This window comes from Leishmania braziliensis, chromosome 24, assembly GCF_000002845.2.
Source record: "Leishmania braziliensis MHOM/BR/75/M2904 complete genome, chromosome 24".
Lineage (NCBI taxonomy): Eukaryota > Euglenozoa > Kinetoplastea > Trypanosomatida > Trypanosomatidae > Leishmania > Leishmania braziliensis.
Genome location: NC_009316.2, coordinates 760,361 through 780,159, shown reverse-complemented (window position 1 = coordinate 780,159; position 19,799 = coordinate 760,361). Strand labels below are relative to the sequence as shown.

Genomic DNA, 19,799 nt, shown 5'->3' with positions numbered 1-19,799 from the left:
ACCCCCATTTCTCTTAGTTGATTTCAGTCTGCTCATGCATCCGCGCACATCTGGTCAGGGGCTCTTCCCGCGCTACGGCGGAGGCTGGATGCACCAGTTTGGCCACGTGTACGCCCTTCAACAGGAGCTTCTGGACCCAAGTGCAAGTAACTGGTTCCGCGCTGTGGAGCTGTGGCACACGGCGCGTCAGGAAGGCGTCGCCATGAATGTGAGCCACTTCACTTCTATTTTGCGACAGTGCATTCAGCCAGGGGCATGGGTGCAGTCACTGCAGGTGCTGGAGCAGATGAAACGGGAGAATATACGTCCCGATGTGGTCGGCGTTGGCTGCGCTCTGGCGGCGTGTGTTGAGGGCATGCATTATGGGGAAGTGGAGGACATCTTTGCCGCCTTCCACAAGACAATGCTACTCGACAGCATTTGCTACCTGGCGCTGATCCGCGCGCGGCAAGAGAGCGGCAATGCCAAGGCCGCCATCGCAGCTGGCAGGCAGCAGCAGGCAGAGCAGGTGCCTTTTCTTCCGTATACCTACACGCATCTACTCGAGGCATGCAACGCTGAGGATGATTCCGCCTACGCCATGGAGCTCGTTCGCAACATGCACAGCGAGCAATGGGCCCCATCACAACGAGCAATGCTGGCCATCGAGGATCTGGGACGGCGCCACAAGGGACTGGCGACAGTCTCAAGACCGCTACTATCTACAAGTGACAAGACAGACGGCGCACTGCGCTCGCTCGATGCCTCAAAGTGCCTTCCTCGGCTACAGTAGTGATTAGGAGGCGTCGAAATCAGGCACGCATCGAGTGAGTAACGCTCTGTGCTGTGCTGTGCGCCTCTTCGCTATTTTTCCTCTACCTCTTCACACAAACGCACCCACCCACGCGAACACACAAATCTCTTGAGGGTGCCTTCGTGTCGTGTTTCCCACCACCAACACTGCCACCAATCCTTCCCTCCTCTTCCGCCCTGTCTCTCGTTCAACTCTTAGTGCCCGAGCATTCTCCTTTCCCCTAAGATGGTCAGTGCGAGATAACGAGCACATGCACACTTGAAAGAGCGAGACGCTTCACTCCTTACGACCGCCTGCATCACAGAGCTCTGTTGAGGTGAGTTGTGTTGGGGCGTTTCTACACGCACCTACCCAAGCGACTCAACTGCACGTCCCTCAACACTCCGAGAGGAGCAGGAGACACGGTGGTCATGTGCGTCTGATGCACCTGCCGCTGTCACTCCTTGTTTTCAAGATCGAAGCTGCTGATCACGTTCCCTTGATGCACTCGTCTGATGACGCACGAACGGACTCTCTTTCCCCGCCCTTTCCTTGTCTCCTCCTCTTTCCCTTTTCGCTCTCCAGTTTGCCTCGCTCTCCACGTGACGCCCTTCTGCGCCGCAGCCGGCACGCATCTTTTTCAGCGCAGCAGGGGAAATACAAAGAGGGTGCGAAGGAGAGCGGCTCTTGGTGGAACTGCGGTTGGCAATCCCTGTGTGTATGAGCAAGATGACGCCCAAAACGAGAAGCTGCTCCAAATCTACAAAGCGAGGTCGCACACGTGATGCGGCAGAGGCACCGCAGTCGTCGTGGGGTAGCGCGAATACTGCTGAGAAAAAGAACGAGCAGCACAGCCAGTCCGTGAGAGCGGGGGTACAACAAAATCTCGAGAGGCTATCAGAGAAGACTGTAGGTTTCATTCGGCGTTACAAGTGGTGGTGCATTGCCCTGCTAGCCATTGTGATGGTTCTGGTGGCGGTGGGTGTTACGGTGCTGCTCTCACCTAGTGAGTACGCCTCCTCGCGCGAGCGACACCCGTGCTTGTGTGCAGTGGCGGCCTCTACCTCGAATCGGTTGGCGAAAGCGGCGCTCAGCCGTCGCAACGGTGTGAGCGGGGTCCACTGGCGAGCAGAGGAGACGGGGCTAGACTCACTGGCCTTTGTGACCAAGTGCAGCGGCGGCGCTGCCGTTACGCTGACCGAACCCTTCGAGTCGGTGGATCAGCTGAGGGCGGCGTTGCTAGCGCCTTTCAAGGACCATCGTAGCCGCTGTGTAGTATGGGTGACCACCCCCGAGGCGATAAAGGCAGTGGCGAACGCGCTGAAGGAGCTGGTGGAGAACAATGCTCTTAGCGGAAGGGCAGTGGTGCCAGTGCACAGCCGCGCCATGCTCGTGCTCAAGTCGCTGGAATCACGGGAGCAGTTGAAGTCCAGCTTGCCACACCGCGTGGTACACATGCTGACCGAGGTTTGACCTGTCACACCCATGGAGGGAGAGTCTTTCCAGTGTTTGCCATGTCCCGTGCGCGTGTGTGGGTGCGTCTCTCGCTCTGACGGTGCACACCTTTGGGCTACTTTTGCTGGGCTTGTGTTTGTGTCCCACACGTCGATGTCCGCGCTTGTGCTACAGTCGGCGTGAGGGGGCGTAGAGGCCTCTTGGAAGATGGGGTACATCTCTGCTAGTGGATGCTTCGGCGTGTTGTGCGAGTATCGCCAAACAGCGGTATTTTAGTTCGCTGTTGTACCACGGGGCCACTTTCCTGCTAGGCGGGGGGGGGGTGCGAGCTGATTAGGCTTCTCCGCCAGTTCCGAATGAGGGGGTGGCGCTGAGCGGACATAAACCGTGCTGTCTGTGTGTACCAAAGCGTAGGCGTTGGGTCGTGGCGTCATGAGGCGTTCCGCCGCCCAGCTGTATCGCTACTTCCACAGTGCTCATAGGCATGTCGGTAGTCAACATGTTATTCTCCGATTTTCTCCCCGCCCTCCTCTTTTTCTTTGGTGGAGGATCGACTGCAGGTGCACACTTGGGTCGACTCCTCTCTTATCTTGATGCGTCTGGTCTCTGCGTGTCTCATCTGCCCCCAGGCCAGCCCCTACTCCTCTACCAGTTGCGACTACTTTGTGCGCCGTCTCTCTCTCTGTTCGCAGCGGAGAGGGGGTGAGCAAGAAAGAGAGAAACAGTGCGCGGGACGACAAGTTGACTCATAACAGCGAGTCACAGCTGCCCGACGTTGTGGGCTTCTGCACTATGGTGTCCGATGGGGCACCAAAAAGTGGGCCAGTGCCGAGTGACCACGTTGACCAGCTCCTGGAGGAGTACCTGCGGGTCATCAACAGCAAGGATGATCAGCTGCACCGTCTTCTCCGACAGCTGCAAGATCAAGAGGTGGCTGCTGGGCAAAGGGAGAAAGACAACGCTGCGAAGCAGCGACAGCTCTCGGAGCAGCTGCAGAGTAAGAACAGAAAACTGAAGGAGGCGCAGGCACAGGCCGCGCGTGATGAGGAAGCGGTTCGCAAACTCGTGCTAAACTCGGAGGTCCTCAAGAAGCAGCTGCAAGAGAGCGAGGAACGCGCCGAGGATCAGGCGGCGGCGGCAGCTAAAGCCGCAGCAAAGGCTCGCCGGCTGGAGTGCGAATTGTCCGACGCTCAGGTCACCCATGCGGCGCTGCAGGCCCAAAAAACGAAATCTGAGGAAGGGTGGGCGGCAGCCCAGCTGCAGGTGGAGGCGCAAAACGTTGCTGTCGCCAGCCTCAAGAGCGAGTTAGAGATGGCTACGCAGACGCTGAGTGAAACTCGGTCACACGCACAACAGCTGCAGGCCCGCATTCAAGAGATGATGCCGATTCACGAGCACACATCGGCGGTCGCCGCACTCGAGGCAAAGTCGACTAGCGAGCGTGCACAGCGCAATGAGGACATGAAGAAACTGCAAGATGACCTCTCTAGCAGAGAGAAAGATCACCGCACGACGCAGGAAGCTCTTCGCAAAGCGCAGCAAGACGTGGAAGAGATGGCGGCTTCACTACAGACCACCACGAAAGCACTTGACACCGCAAAGCACCAGCTCGAGACCGCGGACTTGACGAGGCAGCAGACGGAGAAAGAGCTGCGCGAAGAGATGTCGCGGTGTCGGCGAGCACACCTAGAGTCTGCTGAGCGCATTGGCGAGCTGGAGCGGTCTTTGGCACGGTCGCAGGAAGCGCTCCAGCGCACGACGACGGAGCTGCAGGCAACCTGCGCTCAACACGAGCGCTACAAGGCAGTAGCCGAAAAGGCACACGAGGGGGTACAGGCGCAAAACCACGCACTGCAGGAGCAGCTGCGGCAATATCAGGACGAGGCGGACCGCGCACGTCGTCTGCTCGAGGCACGAGAGCGGATGATCAGCGACAGCGCTGACGCACTAACCCGCGCTCGCGAGGATGCCACCCGTTCACAAGCGGAGCTTCGTGAGAAGCTGGCCACCGTCACGGCAACCGCGGCTTTGCGAGCTGAAGAGTGTGACCGTCTGCAGCACCAATTGAACCGCGTGCAGTCGGAGCTGGCAGGTGCGCAGCGGCGCACCACTGCCGACGAGCATAGTCTATCGCAGAAACTGGAGGAGCTGCAGACCGGCGTGCAGCGTCTGCAAGTGCAGCTCCGAGACAAGGAGGAAGAGACGCGCCGTGCTGAGCTCGTCCACGGAAAGGAGCTGCAGAAAGTTCAGCACGACCATGCATTCGCTGTCGAAGACATGCGGCGTCGACACGAAAACGAGGTGCAGGACTTGCGCACTCGGCTTGAGCTCGCGCGCGCGGAGCTAAGCGAGAAGGCAGGCGGATCGAAGGGGTTGGAGAAGGAACTCTACCACGTCGCGGAGGCCCGACAGGAGATGAGGAGCGAGATGAATCGCCTACAAAACACTATCGAGGCAAAGGAAACGGTCATTCAAAGCCTACGACGGGAGGTCGACAGGCAGCAGACAGAGGCTGCGCAGCTTACGCAACGCTTAGCCGCGCACGAGAGGAACGAGGGGGTCCTGCGGCAGCGCATCGAGGAGGCAGAGCGGGCTCGGCTGGACCTCAAGGCGGCAAGAGAAAGAGCTGAGGAGAGCGTGGTGGCCATTCGGAGAACGGCGGAGACGAGCACCGCCGCCCTTGCTGGAGTGGAGGCGCAGCTGAGCGAAAAAGACCGCATCATCACCGCTCTCCGTCTGGAGGTGACGGAGTGCGTGGAGGCCAAGCAAGTCACCTTCAAGGAGGTATTGCAAGAGAGGTCGCACCGCGACAAGTTAGAACTCTCCTTGACGGCAGCGGAGGAGCGGGTTAATAAGGCTGAGATAGAACTGCGTGTCGCCTTGCAGCAACAGGAGCAACTGCAGCGCTGCATCGACGAGAGGTCAAAGGAGGTGCGACGCCTAAAGGAGGAAGCGGAGCAGCGCGATGCCGAGTGCTCGCGCCTTGCGCGCCATGCCGAGGACGTGGAGTCACTTGCCAAGAGCACTGCTGAGGAGCTGCGCCAGACGATCCACGAGCGTGACGACACTATTCAGCGCCTCCGAAGCGAGCAGGCGACGGTACTTCCGCATCTAAACGAAGAGAGGGGCAAGAACCTTGTTCTGCTGGAAAAGCTGCAGCATCAACAGGAGCTTAGCCGCATGCACCTGGACAACGCCCAGCAGCGCATCAGCAGTCTGGAAGAGGCCGTTGAGGCGCGAGTGGCGGAGGTGGCCGCGCTTCAAGACAACAAGGCACGCGCCGAGGAGCAGCTGCTGGAGGTCCAAGCACAAGTGACCACGCTCACGGACACCCTCGATAGTCGGGAGCACAAGTATCAGCAGCGTAAAGAAGAGGTTCAGAAGGCGCTGCAGCAGGTGGAGGAAGTCAAGGCAGCTACAGTGATGACGCTTCAGCGCGCGGAGGACCAGACGGCCGCCGCCAGCGCGATTCGAGAGAAGTACAAGAAGGAAAAGGCAAAGATGGAGTTGCTCCTGGAGCGCATGGAGGAGCGTTTGCGTGCGTCGGCGAAGCGCGAGAAAGAGGATCGCCAGCGAAGTGTCGACCTGACTGAGAAGCTCACAGAGACAGAGGAAGCGCTGCGACGAGCGCAGGACACGCTTGACTCACGCATCAGCGAAGTGAAGACGCGCTACGAGGAGATGTGTCGCCAACAGGCGGAGTCGTTCCGCGACGTCACGAAGGATGCCATGGCTGCCGAGAAGCTTGCGACCTCTTTGCAAGTACAACTGCACGAGGCGCAGCGCAGAGCAGCGTCTATAGAGGGCAGCTACCGTGAGCTGCAGCGCCACCTTGCAGCATCCCAGGCGCTAGTGCTTGAGGGATATGCGGAAGAGGCGATAGACATGAAGCGAGTGTGCATCGACCTTGTTTTGCGGGCGCACCGCGGCACTGTGTCCCGCGCCACAAGTGTTACCAAGGACAGCTGGTCTGCCGCCCAGAAGACGGCCGCCGAGCTCTGCGAGGGCGCGAGGGACACGGAGCGACAGCTGGTTCGCCTTCAGCTGGAGCACAAGACGGTGCTTCGAGCCGTCGAGGAAGCCCACCAGCGCCGGCTGGAGGCTGCCGCTGCGGAACACCACGAGGCGGTTGCGCGTGTTCAGGGGGAACTGGCTGAGGCAGAACGGTGCGTTCTTGGCCTTAAAGAGGCGGCGCGACGCACCAACGACGACCGAGACCAGCGCATGCACGCCTTGAAGGAGTCTCTGGAGCGCGTGACAGCACTGCTGGAGATGGAAAAGCGCCAGACTGCCTCCCTGCGTGAGAGGATAGCTGCTGATGAGGCAAAGCGCAGCAATGATGCGAGTGCTGCCGAGGATGAGCGTCGGTGTTTGCAACACAGTTTCGACAAGCTGAAGCGTCAGCTGGATGATCGAGTTGTGGAGCAGAAACACAACGAGGACGAGCTTCGGGAGCTGCGCGCGGAAGTGGCGGCGCTGCAACGCGTGCTGGGCGAAAAAAGGCGCGAGGTAAAGCAAGAGGCAGATCGGGTCACTAAAGAGCACGAGCGCCTGGTGGCCGCTGTTGCGGCCCGCGAAGCCGCGGAGCTGCGGTGCGGTGAGATGGACAAGCAGATAAACTTTCTGCGCGGACAGCTCGAGACGGCGCGGCTGAGCCACGAGCGTGTCGCTAACGACCATCAGGCAGCCCAGCGGACTCGGGACATGCGACTCGACGCAGCGCAAGCAGAGTTAGCCACTGCCGTTGCGGAGAGGCGCAGGTGCCAGCGCGAGGTAGAGAGCCTCGAGCAGCGAGTGAGGGAGCTGACGAAAGAGGTGCAAGCTCTGCGTCGACAGGAGGCCGACATCCTGGGGCAACTCCAGGCATACAAGGCGGAGACCTCAGCTCTGCGTGAGCGGTGCGCGAACGTGGAGTCGCTCAAGAACATTAGCGAGGCCTCCCTCGCCGAAACGCAAGCGCGCGAGCGCGACTTGATGGACAAGCTCGAGGAGCTGCGTAATGCTCAGCAACTCATGCAGCTGTGCTTTGACAAGCAGCAAGAGCAGCTGGAAGTGGGCCGTCGCCTCCGCCAGCAAGATGCACTGCAGCCGTCACGGTTCTCCTCGTAGCTTTGCTCAGGTTTGGTGTGCTGTTAACTGTGTATACCGCTCTGTTGCTGCTTGTACAGTAGAGAATGTCACTCATAGACGTAGATGTAGATGTAAAAGCGTATGTGTGTGCGCGTGTGTGTGCGTGTGTATGTGTGTGTGTGTGCTTGTAAGCCCCAGCAAACAACAGTGAAGTGAGGAAGAGGTCAATGCCTGCTTCTTTCTCCTCCAATGTAAGCTTCTCATCTCTTGCTTTCTCGCACCCTCCTGAAGTTTTTGCTGACTAGGCGCGCCTCACAGCTCTCTCGCTCGTGTGTTGTTCGCGTGTGTCTGGCTGTGAGAGAGAGTGGAACTGGTGGCGTGTGTAAAGCGCATTCACGTCTCGCTGCGTCCCAGCCGACGCTGCTGTCCGCTCATGCTTCTCTCCCGTCTCCCTTTCACCCATTCCCCTTCCCTTCCTCCGCCTTGCTCTTCCTGCATCGTCAGCTACTGGCGGTTTCGGCGAGCGTAGGGAGTACGCCGTCGACACAGGGGGAGGCATGCACACAGCCCCGAGGCAAGCGAATGGAAAGCAACAAGTAATCCTCGAAAAGAGAACTGAAAGAAAAAACTAGAACAGAGAAGACGGCGCACGTCTTCGACAACAGGAGAAGGAGACGCACCTCTCTCGTATCGGTAGTGCCCACGAGTCTCCCTGAGCATCCATTTCGGACCAGAGCATCAGCTCTACCGACTCGGCAGGAAGTCTTTCGCTTGCACAGCTGCAACGCCGGCGGCGAAAGGAGTATGGAGGACGTTACGGAAAGTCTAGCCGCGGCGTGGAAGGAGGCGATGAAGGGCGTGAAGGTCGGTTACAAGAAAACGAAGTCGGTGCTGAAGCAAATCCCAGTGGACCGCCTCAAGGCAATCTCAGGGGCCGGTGGCGTCATGTCGCACGCCGACATCCGGCGCTTCTTCCAAGTGAAATATGGAGCCGAGGTGCGCAACGCCGAGGGAGAACCCGTGGAGGCGGACGAGGTCAGCGATGTGGAGAGCTCCGACGAGGAGCCGCTCACCGACGCGCAGGTGCACGAGAGAGTGGACAAGAAGTTCTTCGACAAGACGTACAACCCTGCCAAATTTGAACTCGAGCACATGGATAACTTCGCGTACACTGACGACGAGACGGAAGGCCGGGTAATGCGCGAGGCGGCGGAGGGAAAGATACGGGAACTGCGCCAAAAGTGCAACACTGTCAGCACAACACTCAAGCAGCGAGTGTTGGCGCACCACCACGCCTTCGTGAGTGGCACGGAGAAGATTCGCGACATCAACGACAGCCTGCTCATGACCTCGAGCGACTGTAAGAAAGCACGCGCGGCGATTCGCAGGTCAAAGGCATCTGTTGCTTCGCAGGTAGCGTTGCTGGCGCAGCAACGCACGAAGGAGAACGTGGAGGCGACCATTCAACTGCTGGAGGCAATGAAGGCGATGTGTGGGAAGCGAACTCAGCTGATGAACCTCATCTCCAGCGGCAAGGTGCATGAGGCGGCCGGCTTCCTCAAGCGGGAAGGCTCCATCGACATGGAGAACTCGCTGACGAAAATCTACTGCGTGAAATCTGTGATGGCAGAGTGGCGCTTGTACCGCGACAACTCTAAGAAGCTCACCGACTGCATCGAGGTGGTGCTCGCAGACTGCTTGACGAACAAGTTCATTGTACCCAGGTACTGCAACGCGCTTGAGGCCTCACAGCACCTCGGCTGCGCCGCCGAGACGTGCGCCTCAGTGGCAACTCTGCTGTGGCGCACGGCAGTTCAGATTCTTTGCAAGTCCCTGACAGAAGTGTCGTTTATGAAGAATGAGAACGCTCCACTAGCGGACATCGCAGAGAACATACACCCTGACTACCTCATCCTCGGCGTGCGGCAGATGGCTGCCAAGTTGATGGATTTCTTGTATCTGTACTCTACCGTGGTGCGACTCCATGAGGAGGAGCGCCACACCAACTCACCATACGCCGGCTTGCACAACCAGGCGCTGCAGCGCCTGCAGGACATGGGCCAAAGAGCCGGCCGTGACTTGGTCGAGAAGTTGACCGTGGTGCTCTCGAGTGTGCGCCTCGCCTCAATTGACCCAGACCGTGTGCTGCATCTGTTCGTGGTGGTGAGTATGCTGACCGAAGCGTTCGGCGTACTGGGACTTGAAAAGACGGAGCAGGCCGCGGCCAGAACGAAGACCAAGGCAGTGCTGCTGCGTCACATGCAGATGCACTTCCAGACACCTAAGGCCCACGAAGTACTGGCCTTCATGGCAGAGGACGACTGGACCGTTAGCGCTGTCTCTCCTCAATCCCTGAGCATGGTGAAGCCGTTGTCCCCGAACAATTTCAAGAGCTTCGTCAAGGAGGTGAAGCATTACCTGCACCAGGGCGTTGATGACAGCCTCCTCGCTGCAGGGACGATGCCGCTCATGGAAAACCCGTTCCTCACTCAGAAAATGCTCGAGCCCGCTGACACGTCCAGTCTTGTGCAGACGCAGACTTTCGGTGCCTACTGGGCGACGGTGAATACGGGTCGCGCGGCAGACGTCACCGGTGACTCTGAAGAATTCGCCCCCCCGACGGACAACGTAGGGCCTGGCGTAGAGGCGGCTCCGCTGAGTGCGCCTGTCGGCAGCCAGAACACCGCTACACTTGCGTCGTCAGTGGGCATGCCGCCCTCCGTCCTCACTTCCAGTGCCATTTCCGTCACCAACGCTTTCCTCGAGTACCAGGCCCGCATAGCAGTGCGGTTTCCTCCCTTGGCAGCCGATATCCTTGGCTGGTGCGAAGAATTGCTGTGCCTCTATTTCTACACTGTCGTGGACAGCTTTGTGTCGGTGTCGCGCAGTGTGCCAATCGAGCATCAGGGCGACTTCTCCGTGACCGCACAGCGAGTGTTAGCTGGGGTTCGTGCAGCAGGAGAACGTGCGGTGGGGGCGGTCAACGGGCAGTACACACCGAAGGATCATGACCGGCATCTCTACGGCGGCGGCGGTGTCGGCAGCACCAGCGTGTCGACCTCGCGATTCCCGCCCGTCGTGTGGGGCCGTCTATCCAACGAGCTCACGAGCGCCGCACAACAGTTTGCTGTTGGCAACCGCACAGTGGCGTGCCAGTCGGTGCTTAGCCTCATCCTTTTCTACGAGGCCACCATCCAGACAATAAGCCCGCTTCTTCCAGTGACCGTGACGCAGCCCTACATGCAGCGGTGCCGCACGCTCTACGGAGCGGCGCACGAGGTGCTGCATGTGTGCATCCACCGACTGTGTCAGGCTATTCTCCCCGTGGAGAGCGTCTGCAACAACATCGCGAAGCTGAAGGGCAGCAAGGACGAAGTGACGGTGAGTTCCTACGTGGGGCAGCTTGTGGGTAGCATGAAGGCTCTCAACGAGCAGCGTGTGCCGATGCCTACCCCGGCTCTCGAATCGGTCTTCTTACAGCGTCTCATCTTTGCCGCACAGGCCGTGCTGGTGCGAGAGTACAGTAAACTCTCCAAGAAGCGCATGAACGACTTCTTCGTGATGCAGCTACAGGTGGATGTGCAGTCCTTTCAGCAGCAGGCCACCTCCATCTTTGGCAAGTCTTCGGTCGTGATGCCCGACTACGTACTGCGGATGGTGAAGGCAGGCTTCTTCGCGGGTGAAAAGGCGCAGTGCCTGAAGTGGGTGCGCTCCAATCACACCCTGTACTACAGTGTGGACCTAGTAAGCTGGTTTGGGGCAGCCGATAGGCCCTTCGTGCTACAGCTGGAGGACCTGTTGGTTCGGGAGCTGAAGCACCAGGATATCCTTCCCATGGATGGCTTTGCCCTCTGAGCCCTCATCTCGAAGGGCAGCACGTCGCTGTCTACCGGTCCACTCCCTTTCATGTGTGTGTGTGTGTGTGTGTGTGTGTGTGCGGACCCAACCACATTCTTGCCGGCGGCACCTTTTGTCTGCTGGCCACTACCGCGTTGTGAGGTGCGGGCGTGTGTTGTTTGCTTCTTACGCCTCCTTTGTCGTTTGGTGCCTCGACTCATTTTGCGCTTCCTCGTCGCTAATCGGTGCCCCTCCTTTCCCACCTACACCCCCACACCTCTTACACAGAGTCAAAGGCGCGCTCAAAAGGCACGACCCACACCCTCGCCGGTGTGCCACCACCCCCATCCGCCACCGTTTCCACGGACATTATGCACAGGCACCACTTCTCCACTAGGAGGAAAAGCGATGTAGCAGTGGGGAGAGAGTGGAGTCGTTAGCGCGTGCTCGCTTGTGTGTAGTGCTCACTCGTGTGCTCTCCCTTGTTTGCAATGCCTGCTTTCCTGTGTGTCGCGCTTGCTGCCGCTACTTCCTTGATATGGATGTGCGTGTTGTGCATTCCTGGTGCATTTTGTCTCTATGTATGCCTATCGCACTTATACGCACTGTCACTTATGTGCGCCAACTTTTCTCCTTCTTGAGCTGCTGTTTAAGCCCAGCACAGAGGCCTCCTCTCCCAACTCACCCTCTGCAGACTGCGACAACGTGTCACAGCGTAGCGCACGTTCCCTCCCCATCGGGCTGTATGGGTGTCGGCGGGGAAGGGGGAAATGCTGCGACCGAGCGAACAAAAAAAAAGGAACATGCCAAACTCGTTCAACATACGACGACGCGCGTGCACGTGTGCGGCGCCTCTTCTTCGTCGTGCGTGTTCTCGCCGAGCTTCAGACAGAAGAGCATGCGGTAACGAAACCCACTGCAACAGGAAATGATAAGGAGAACGAGAGCGCGGTAGCAGCAGCTTATGTTGGGCCTAGAGGAGCTTGTAAAGGCACTCAGGGTGCTTTCCGCTCTACCCCTCCCCTCCCTCCCTCCCCCCTCGCTGCCCAGAAACCGAACATGTTGATATTCGGAACCGCGTGTGCGTGAAGAGAGGGGGGTATTTTCCTTCGCTGGTGCCTCGCTCTGCCTCTCATACGCTTCCATTCCGAGGGATTATACAGCTTAGCATCGCCCAAGCTCAAGCCCCTTTCCCCCCTTGTAGGCTGCCTGGGCCTCCCTTCACTGTTTCTGCGTACGCCGTCCCTCCTCCTTCCTCCCAGGAAACCCCCCTTGCTCTCGCTTTCCCCTTGGCCTTCTGATTTCTTCCGTTGAACTCCCTCGCTACTCTCTGTCCTTACTCTACCCTTTCTCTTCCTTCTGTCCGCCGCCTGTGCATGGCATGTGGCACAACGCAGGAGCGCCGGAGAGCTACAGCAACTGCAGCCTCTCATCTCCGCCTTCTACACGCACGCTCGAGTGAGTGAGTGTGTGTGTGTGTGTGTGTGAGTGCATTCCTTAACAAGCGTCTAGTCTGCCGGCACATTCGCCGCTTGGCCCCTCCTCCCTCCCCTGCCGCGCTGAACAATGAAGTTCGCACTTCTGCTCGGTGGTGTTGGAGCGGCGTTGGGGTGGTCGTACTTGAGGCACATTCAGCTACCCGCGGGCCCGTCGCGACTCCCGTGGAGCGGCGTGGTGTTCGGGCACCGCGGTTGTCGTGGTGTGACGGGGATACCGGAGAATACACTGGAGGCGTTCCGGTACGCCGCCGCACACGGGTGTGGCGGTATCGAGTGCGACGCTCGCCTCACCAAAGACAACGAAGTCGTCCTCTTTCACGACGCATTCGCCAGCGGCCACCTCCGTGGCGTCCCGCCGATGCGCCGCATCGATGAGCTGACGCTGTTTGAGCTGCGGCAGTGCAGATTCATGGCCGACCCCACGGAGAAGATTTGCATTCCCACATTGGAGGAAGCCATATTATTCTGCCGTGACAACAACTTGCGCATGTTGATTGAAGTGAAGGAGCTGAAGCGAGCGTACCTGTGCACAGACAAGGTGCTCGACCTCTACCGCCGCTACTCAGACTACATGCACGATCAGACCACCCTTATTTCCTTCCACAGCGGAATCCTCTACCATGCCAGGAGGGTGGACAAGAAGGTTGCTGTGTGCCAGCTCTACTCTACCAATGTGGTGCACTCATGGCTTTCCCAGAACATCGACACGCTGCCGTGGGTACTGCGTCTCTGTCCAGCGCTGTGGAACCGCGTGCTGCCGTTTGTACAAGAGAGGATAATGCCGTGGGTGGCGGGGTGCTCCATGGTGGGACCGCATTATGGCCTGTTTACCGAGGTGAGCCGCAGGCGGTGGGTTACACGGAATATCTGCATGTATCTATGGGGGTTCGAGCGCGCCGAGCAGTGCACGCCAGCGATGCGGCAGCCAGGTGTGTGCATCTCGGGCGATGACCACTACGAATGCTTTGTAACGCCGAAGCCACCTCCAAACTACGACATATTTGGCGATCGGCAGCGTGAGCTGGAGAGAGAGCAAGAGGAGGCGTACAAGCGCTTGCGCATTGACAAGTGACGGGTAAGCGACAATAACATGTCGCTTGGCGGCCGGTAAGAGGCGCGCGGATGGGTGGGGTGTGCGACTGATAAGGTTAGGACTCATGCAATTGTAGCGCAGCGCTCAGCACATACCCACCTCACCCCCCCCCCTCACTCCCTCACTCAGCCCTGCAGCTCGTTTTGCTTTCTGGCGGTCTCCCCACCTTGCTTTATGAGGAAGCGGGAGGGCATCAAAGGGGCCGTGCAGGAGTAACTTAGCGGTACACGTGCGCTGAGGTGCCCACGTGTACCGACATGTGCACACAGCAGTAGGATCACAGTGCTTGCGGGTCTTCGCTGGAACTAGTGGTGTTCAGCAAGCCGCTGGACCCTGACCGCTCTCCCCTCTGTGCGTGACTCTCTGAATTCGCCACGAGGTTCTTGGCGTGCCACAATTGTGCTTCTATCCCTTGTTGCTCCTCCTTCCATCATCGTTTACGCGTTGAGCTACACACGCACAGGTAAAGCAGTGACACACACACCCGCATGTACGGATGTGGATGTAATGGCAGCAGTGGTCGCATGACAACTTCTATTTCGGCGGCTGCGATGGACGAAGGCCGACGATACACTCTGTGTTTCCTATGCTCTGGAGGGTCAATCTCGCTTTACCTCCCTTACTGCACTAACGAGGGAGTGCGGAGCGCTGCGTGTCACCATTGTATGAATCCACATGAGGCCTCCACCAAGTGTGCACCTTGAAGTCGTCTTCCCTTGCAACACATCGTCCCCCTGTCGTGCACGCATCCCATCCTTGCACTTTCCTTTCTCTTCCCCCTCCACCTATCTTAGGCTCAGTTTTATTCTTCGGTTGTGCGAAGCGCTGTGCCTGCTCTTGCGCTGACATCATACATCGCTTACCGCACATCGACAAGCGCACTGTGACGGGCACAGACGCAGGGGGAAAGACACAGCCGCTCTTTCAATGAGGCAAAAACACCAAAAGTGTGAGTGCGAGAAACGACGATTCTGTCGCGAAGGACAATTTGCTGGGACCTTCCCCAGAGCGCATCCACTGCACCCTACTTGTTTTTTCCGAACCCCAGCACCGTGCACTTCCTCGCCGCCGCACACCCCACTCCCTCCCCTCTCCCCTCACTCGTGCGTACCACTGGTGCTGCAGTCGAGGGTGACCAAAGGGTCCTCTCAATCCTCATCTTCCCCTGACTCTCTCTCTTGCCCTCGCCCCTCCTCCAAAGCAGGGAAGCGGTGTGCACAGCTCCTCATCTGCGTCACCGAAACCATGTCACGCCCCTGATGCCCCTGATGGGTGCCGAGCGCTCATTTGCCGTGAGTGAGCGGCCGCAGCCACAGTCTTTGTCCGCGCAATGACACCCCTCCGTCACCAGTGTGGTGCCCTTCCTACTGGTGTCTTCCTTCAGTTTGCACACCTCATCACATCACCACGGTCGGTACGTGGACCGCCTCTCCATCGGTGGCGGACAGCTCTCCGACGAATTGAACTTCTACAGCGCCACAGCGTTGCAGGGTACATGCCGATGAACAAGGTGACGCGCTGGTTGAAGTGCTTACCGCTGCCGGTGGTACACACGCTGCCGGCTAGCTGATCGGATGGGGAGAGTGAGGTCGAAGGCCGGATTCGCCCTAAAGGCAGCCCCATCGATCCGGCAGAGGAACGCTGGAACACCCGCACTATGTATCCGCCCTTGTGTTGCACAGTTCTTCGAAAACGCCCGCGATAGAGAACGAAAGGAGCAGAAGGTGCGTGCCAATATTCTGTGCCAGTGAAGTGGCGTTGCCGTCTCGCTTCTTGTGGCGCGCGTTACGTTGCCGTTAGCACGCGCGTGTACCAGAGGTCTTGTGTGTGGTGGTGCCCATGCGCTACTGCCCTTTCGTATCTTCGTTTCCGTATACTTCTACATCTCTCTCTCTCTGTGTGTGTGTACTTCTCTGCTGTCGCTGTGCCTCGATTGGTGCCTTCAGGTGTTTCGCCTTTTGCTTCCCCCCCCCCCCTCCCCCTTTTCGCTACTTTAGGCTCGTCTCACTTTCGTTACGTCCATGGCAGGGGATGGGGGAGGGAGGGCCGTTCCCCATGCGCTCCTCTCCCCTGCCCCACGCAGCACACTGCTTCGTCCCTCTCACTCTGTCTCGGTGATGCGAGTTGTGCAGCTGGGAGGAGGCGGCAGTGATAGCGGGCCAAAGAAGAAGCTCAAAGAGGAAGAAGAAAAGCTGGAGACTGTGAAGGTAGTGAGCACGAGGAGTGCCGCCTTGAGGCAGCGGAGGCGGAACTCCAGGACAACAAGTGTGGTTCTCTATGCGCAGGAGGCTGGTGGGGGAGAAGAGCCGTGGCATGATCACGGAACCCCTGCTGACCCCGCCCCCGCTTCCCCCTCCCCTCCCCTCTCTTTCTCTTTGTTCTCTGCGAAACGTAAACGTTGAGCCTTCTCGAAAACAGCGACAGTTTTTCGCTTGATTGGCCGAGCTCTCGTTGCCGGGGGGTGGAGGGGTGGGGCAGCGATAAGTGATGTTGGGGTCCATTATATGCCCGCCCCCGCCTGCGGCAGTCGGGGGGACATACATGTATCCGTGCGCTGAGATGCCGAGGTGCCTTGGTGTATGGATGTGTACCTTCTTGCTTGTACTCCTGCTCATCTTCTCCGCACACCCAACTCCCCACGCACTGTAGTATCAGTACTCCCAACAGTAGCAGCAGCCGATTCTTACATCACAAGCGACTTCTCCAGCGTCGCAGCGCACTGCCGTAGATCACGCGCTCAACACAACGAACAGTCCATGGCGTATGTGTGCTTTTTCATGGGTGGCGTACTTCTGATCCTTTTTCCTTTGCACTTTCCTTGTGCTTACATCTCTCCCTCCTCGTCCTCTTTCCTTTCCTCCGCGTTGCTGAGCCCGCCCCCGTTTCTCCCTTGCAGTCACACACACCCACACACGCATACGCATGGGCGAACAATCGTTGCACATCCCCAGCCAGCGCCATTGCCAAGACCCGCCCCGTTTCGTTGGAGCAAACAGAGGAAGGCGACGAGCAGACAGCACGTGCGCGTTGCTTTCCATCTACTCTCTTCCTCCTCAGGCCACAAAGCTTTCTTGAGCTCGTTACTTTATTTCTGCTTCCCAGCGCAGCGCGCTGATTCTCCCTGCGTCAGCCGTGTCTACTAGTACAATGGGTCACACAATCACCCGCAACAAACCCCAGTCGGAGAAGCTGAAGGAGGCTATTAAGACCAATGAGGCACCATCGCCCATCACCGCTAAAAGAGGCGCGCAGGTGACCGCTGTTACGCACGAGAAAGTGCACAGAATTGACTTGGACCAGGGCCTGACAGAGGAAATGATCGAAGGGCTGACAGGTAGCAGTGACAGCAGCGTTCATAGCAAAAAAAAGAAGGAGGCGCTCAGAGACTGGATCACCGCGGCAAACTGCGCTGAGAGACACAACGTGGATGTCTTGAAGCAGCATGAGGACAGCATGCGCGCCCTTACAGCTATGCAGACGGCGAGAAACGAGCTCCGCAGTTTAAGTAAGTTGCGCCACCGTAGATCCTCTAGGTCCAAGGACTCGGGTGGTGGTTCGTTGGACACCGATCTGCACGCCTGATCAGGTGCATCATAGGAACAGCGGCAGCAAAAAGCGGAAGGAGAGAGAAGCAATGTACGCGCTATGATAGTCAGCACATATATGCACGCGTCCCTGTGTCCGCGTGTGCGTGCAGACCTGTCGAGAGAGGCGAGAGAGAAAACACAGAAGAGGTTGCACCGTGTTGTGCGGTGGTGGGGTTTGATTGGGTTTCCGTTAGCACGTTCAGGACGCTATTGGGGCAGCATCCTCGCTGGCACACTCCCCTGTTGCAGTCACCCAGCGACTCCACCTTCTACGTCCTCCATCCTTTCTGAGTACATCTATGTGCGTGGGTATGTATTGGTGAGTTTGTGTGTGTGCATATGTCATGCAACAGTGGCTCTCCTGACGTCAGTGCTGCTTTACCCCCTCGTCGTCTCGCTATCTCTGTGCACGTGCGTTCTCTCTGCGCATAGCGGATGAAGTGCTGCAGGCTCGTTTCTTTCCATGAGTATTTTCACTTCCTCCTCGTTTGTGCGTGTGAAGCGCGTTAGCGGTATTCATGCCTGCATGCATGAATGCGTCTTTCCGTGCCTCGTTCTTTCGATTTGCGCGAGTTGAGCGAGTGATGCGGCGCCACGGAGGTGTGTGGTGTGGAGAAAAGGATGGAAGGCCTTCGGGTGGTGGCGACGGCGGTAGAGGGCTGTGTGAAGGTCCACAGAGCTTTCCGAATTGAAGTTCTTACTTTTTACTCGATTCTCCGTATCACCCTGACTCTCTCCTCTGCCATTCTCCTGGGTCTCCTCGCACGTCTCGTACGATTCAAGCTTTGTATGTATGCACACGCCGTTCTCAGGTCGCTCGTGCTTATGCAGGGTCAAGCGTAGCCAGTGGGCAGTGTATGTCTGACCTTTGGCGTGGTTTTCCTCTTAGCACGTTCTTCTTCCTAACCAGCGTACCCCTCCATTGTCGACAGCCCTCTCTCTGTGTGTGTGTCAATCCACATGCAAGTAGGCGTGTGAGTGGGCATGCAGCACCTCTTCGCTGCTCATCTCTCACTCCTTTGCAGTGCACTTCTGGCACCTGACGTGGGCCTTTCCAATTCATTTATCGCATGGCGTGTGCGCGCGCGGTGATGCGCTGCCTTTCTGCTCTGTCTGCCACTCACAGTCGCATTGGCGCTCATTATGTGCATATACTTTTTGGTTGGTGCTTCCGCTTCTTCGTCTTCGTTGTCTGCGTGTGTGTGTGTGTGGGGGTGGGGGTGGGTGGGTGGGTGGGTGGGTGTGTGGGTGTTCTTGGAAGGCTGCATCGCTGCTGTGCGCACGTACCCGAGATGTTCCCTCTTTTCCTTCTCATCTCTCATATGGCGCCACCCAATTATTTCTCGCGTTCGGCCGTTTTCTCTTCCGTCCTCCATCCGCTCATCGCTCTTCCCTCGCCTCTTTGGCGAGCTGAGGTGGGGCGAAGGTGGACGCAAAGCAGCGCGAGCACACATCCAACAGGAAAAAAAGGGCGCGTGCAACCCGCCAGGACGTACCTCCGCTTCTCCTCTCTTGTAGACTGGCTGCGTGAGAGCGTACCGGTTCGCGTTGTCACTGCTGCCTCTCTTCTTTGCTACTGTCGCGCTCAGGGAACGCATTGTGTTAACGCGTGTACGGATACATCAGCGCTCGCCCTCCTTGCTCACTCTCCTCCTCGTCCTCGGAGGAGCAAGAGATCTCGACAGCCACAGCTGAAGGACAGCGTCTGTGCTTTGAAGAAGGGCGGCCCATGCGGCTATCATCGTACAGATAACACGGAGCGACATGCGTCTCACGGGAGAAAGGAGCCCCGAGGAAGACTGTTTGCACCATCGATGGACGAGTGGAGCGGAAGAGACGACGTGGTTGATGTAGCAACGTAGGGTGGAGGAGTCCCCTCGCGTGTGTGTGTCCGCCCTTGTGCTGTTGTGTCTGCACGTTTGCTTCTTTTTTCGCGCTCCTCTTTTAGTTTCGTCATGTGCGGCCTCCCCCTTCCTCAATCGCTCTTTCCGGATGTCATTTCAGCAACAGCACGCGCAGCGAGTATGCATGTGTGGGTTGGCGTGCACACACACACACACACACACACACACACACACACACACACACACACACACACACACACGCAAGCACCCTTCTCCTTGCGTTTATTCGCCTTTTCCTGCTCCTTTCCGGGGCCGTTCTTAATTGGCTGATTATCAATTTTCAGCTTTCCCCTTTTGCCTCCACCTCCACCTCACTTCACCCCGCCGCCTGCTTGCCCCTCATTATCCCTAACATACTGTGCCCCTCCCGCCTCTTTCTTTGCCTCCGTTCCCTCCCCCCTCCCCCATTGTCGGCCCTCTTCTCCACTTCGTGCGCCACTGCGCGTGTGCTCGTGTGAGTAAACGATAGGCGGTCTCCCTTTCCCCCTTTCTGCCCTCTCTCGGTGCGATTTTTGTCTGTTGCCTCGCCGCGGTGGCTCCTTTGATTGCCCATTGATTTACGCGTCTGTTTTGCTGTGCGCC

The 19,799-nt window shown here is 58.3% G+C and overlaps 6 protein-coding genes across 6 annotated transcripts; all 6 read left to right on the top strand.

Annotated features, from left to right (window-relative positions):
* Positions 1-34: 34 nt before the first annotated feature.
* Positions 35-772, top strand: LBRM_24_2280 (conserved hypothetical protein; the record flags this gene model as incomplete). Its single annotated transcript, XM_001565441.1, has 1 exon — positions 35-772. One exon carries the CDS (start codon positions 35-37, stop codon positions 770-772), a length of 738 nt encoding a protein of 245 aa, XP_001565491.1.
* Positions 773-1,492: 720 nt separating this feature from the next.
* Positions 1,493-2,245, top strand: LBRM_24_2270 (conserved hypothetical protein; the record flags this gene model as incomplete). The annotated part of the gene is made up of 1 exon (XM_001565440.1): positions 1,493-2,245. The coding sequence occupies one exon, from the start codon at positions 1,493-1,495 to the stop codon at positions 2,243-2,245; it is 753 nt and encodes a 250-aa protein (XP_001565490.1).
* A 774-nt stretch (positions 2,246-3,019) lies between these two features.
* Positions 3,020-7,336, top strand: LBRM_24_2260 (putative basal body component; the record flags this gene model as incomplete). The annotated part of the gene is made up of 1 exon (XM_001565439.1): positions 3,020-7,336. One exon carries the CDS (start codon positions 3,020-3,022, stop codon positions 7,334-7,336), a length of 4,317 nt encoding a protein of 1,438 aa, XP_001565489.1.
* Positions 7,337-8,101: 765 nt separating this feature from the next.
* LBRM_24_2250 (conserved hypothetical protein) lies at positions 8,102-11,152 on the top strand (the record flags this gene model as incomplete). Its single annotated transcript, XM_001565438.1, has 1 exon — positions 8,102-11,152. The coding sequence occupies one exon, from the start codon at positions 8,102-8,104 to the stop codon at positions 11,150-11,152; it is 3,051 nt and encodes a 1,016-aa protein (XP_001565488.1).
* Positions 11,153-12,700: 1,548 nt separating this feature from the next.
* Positions 12,701-13,705, top strand: LBRM_24_2240 (conserved hypothetical protein; the record flags this gene model as incomplete). Its single annotated transcript, XM_001565437.1, has 1 exon — positions 12,701-13,705. One exon carries the CDS (start codon positions 12,701-12,703, stop codon positions 13,703-13,705), a length of 1,005 nt encoding a protein of 334 aa, XP_001565487.1.
* A 3,168-nt stretch (positions 13,706-16,873) lies between these two features.
* LBRM_24_2230 (hypothetical protein, unknown function) lies at positions 16,874-17,308 on the top strand (the record flags this gene model as incomplete). The annotated part of the gene is made up of 1 exon (XM_001565436.2): positions 16,874-17,308. One exon carries the CDS (start codon positions 16,874-16,876, stop codon positions 17,306-17,308), a length of 435 nt encoding a protein of 144 aa, XP_001565486.1.
* Positions 17,309-19,799: the final 2,491 nt, after the last annotated feature.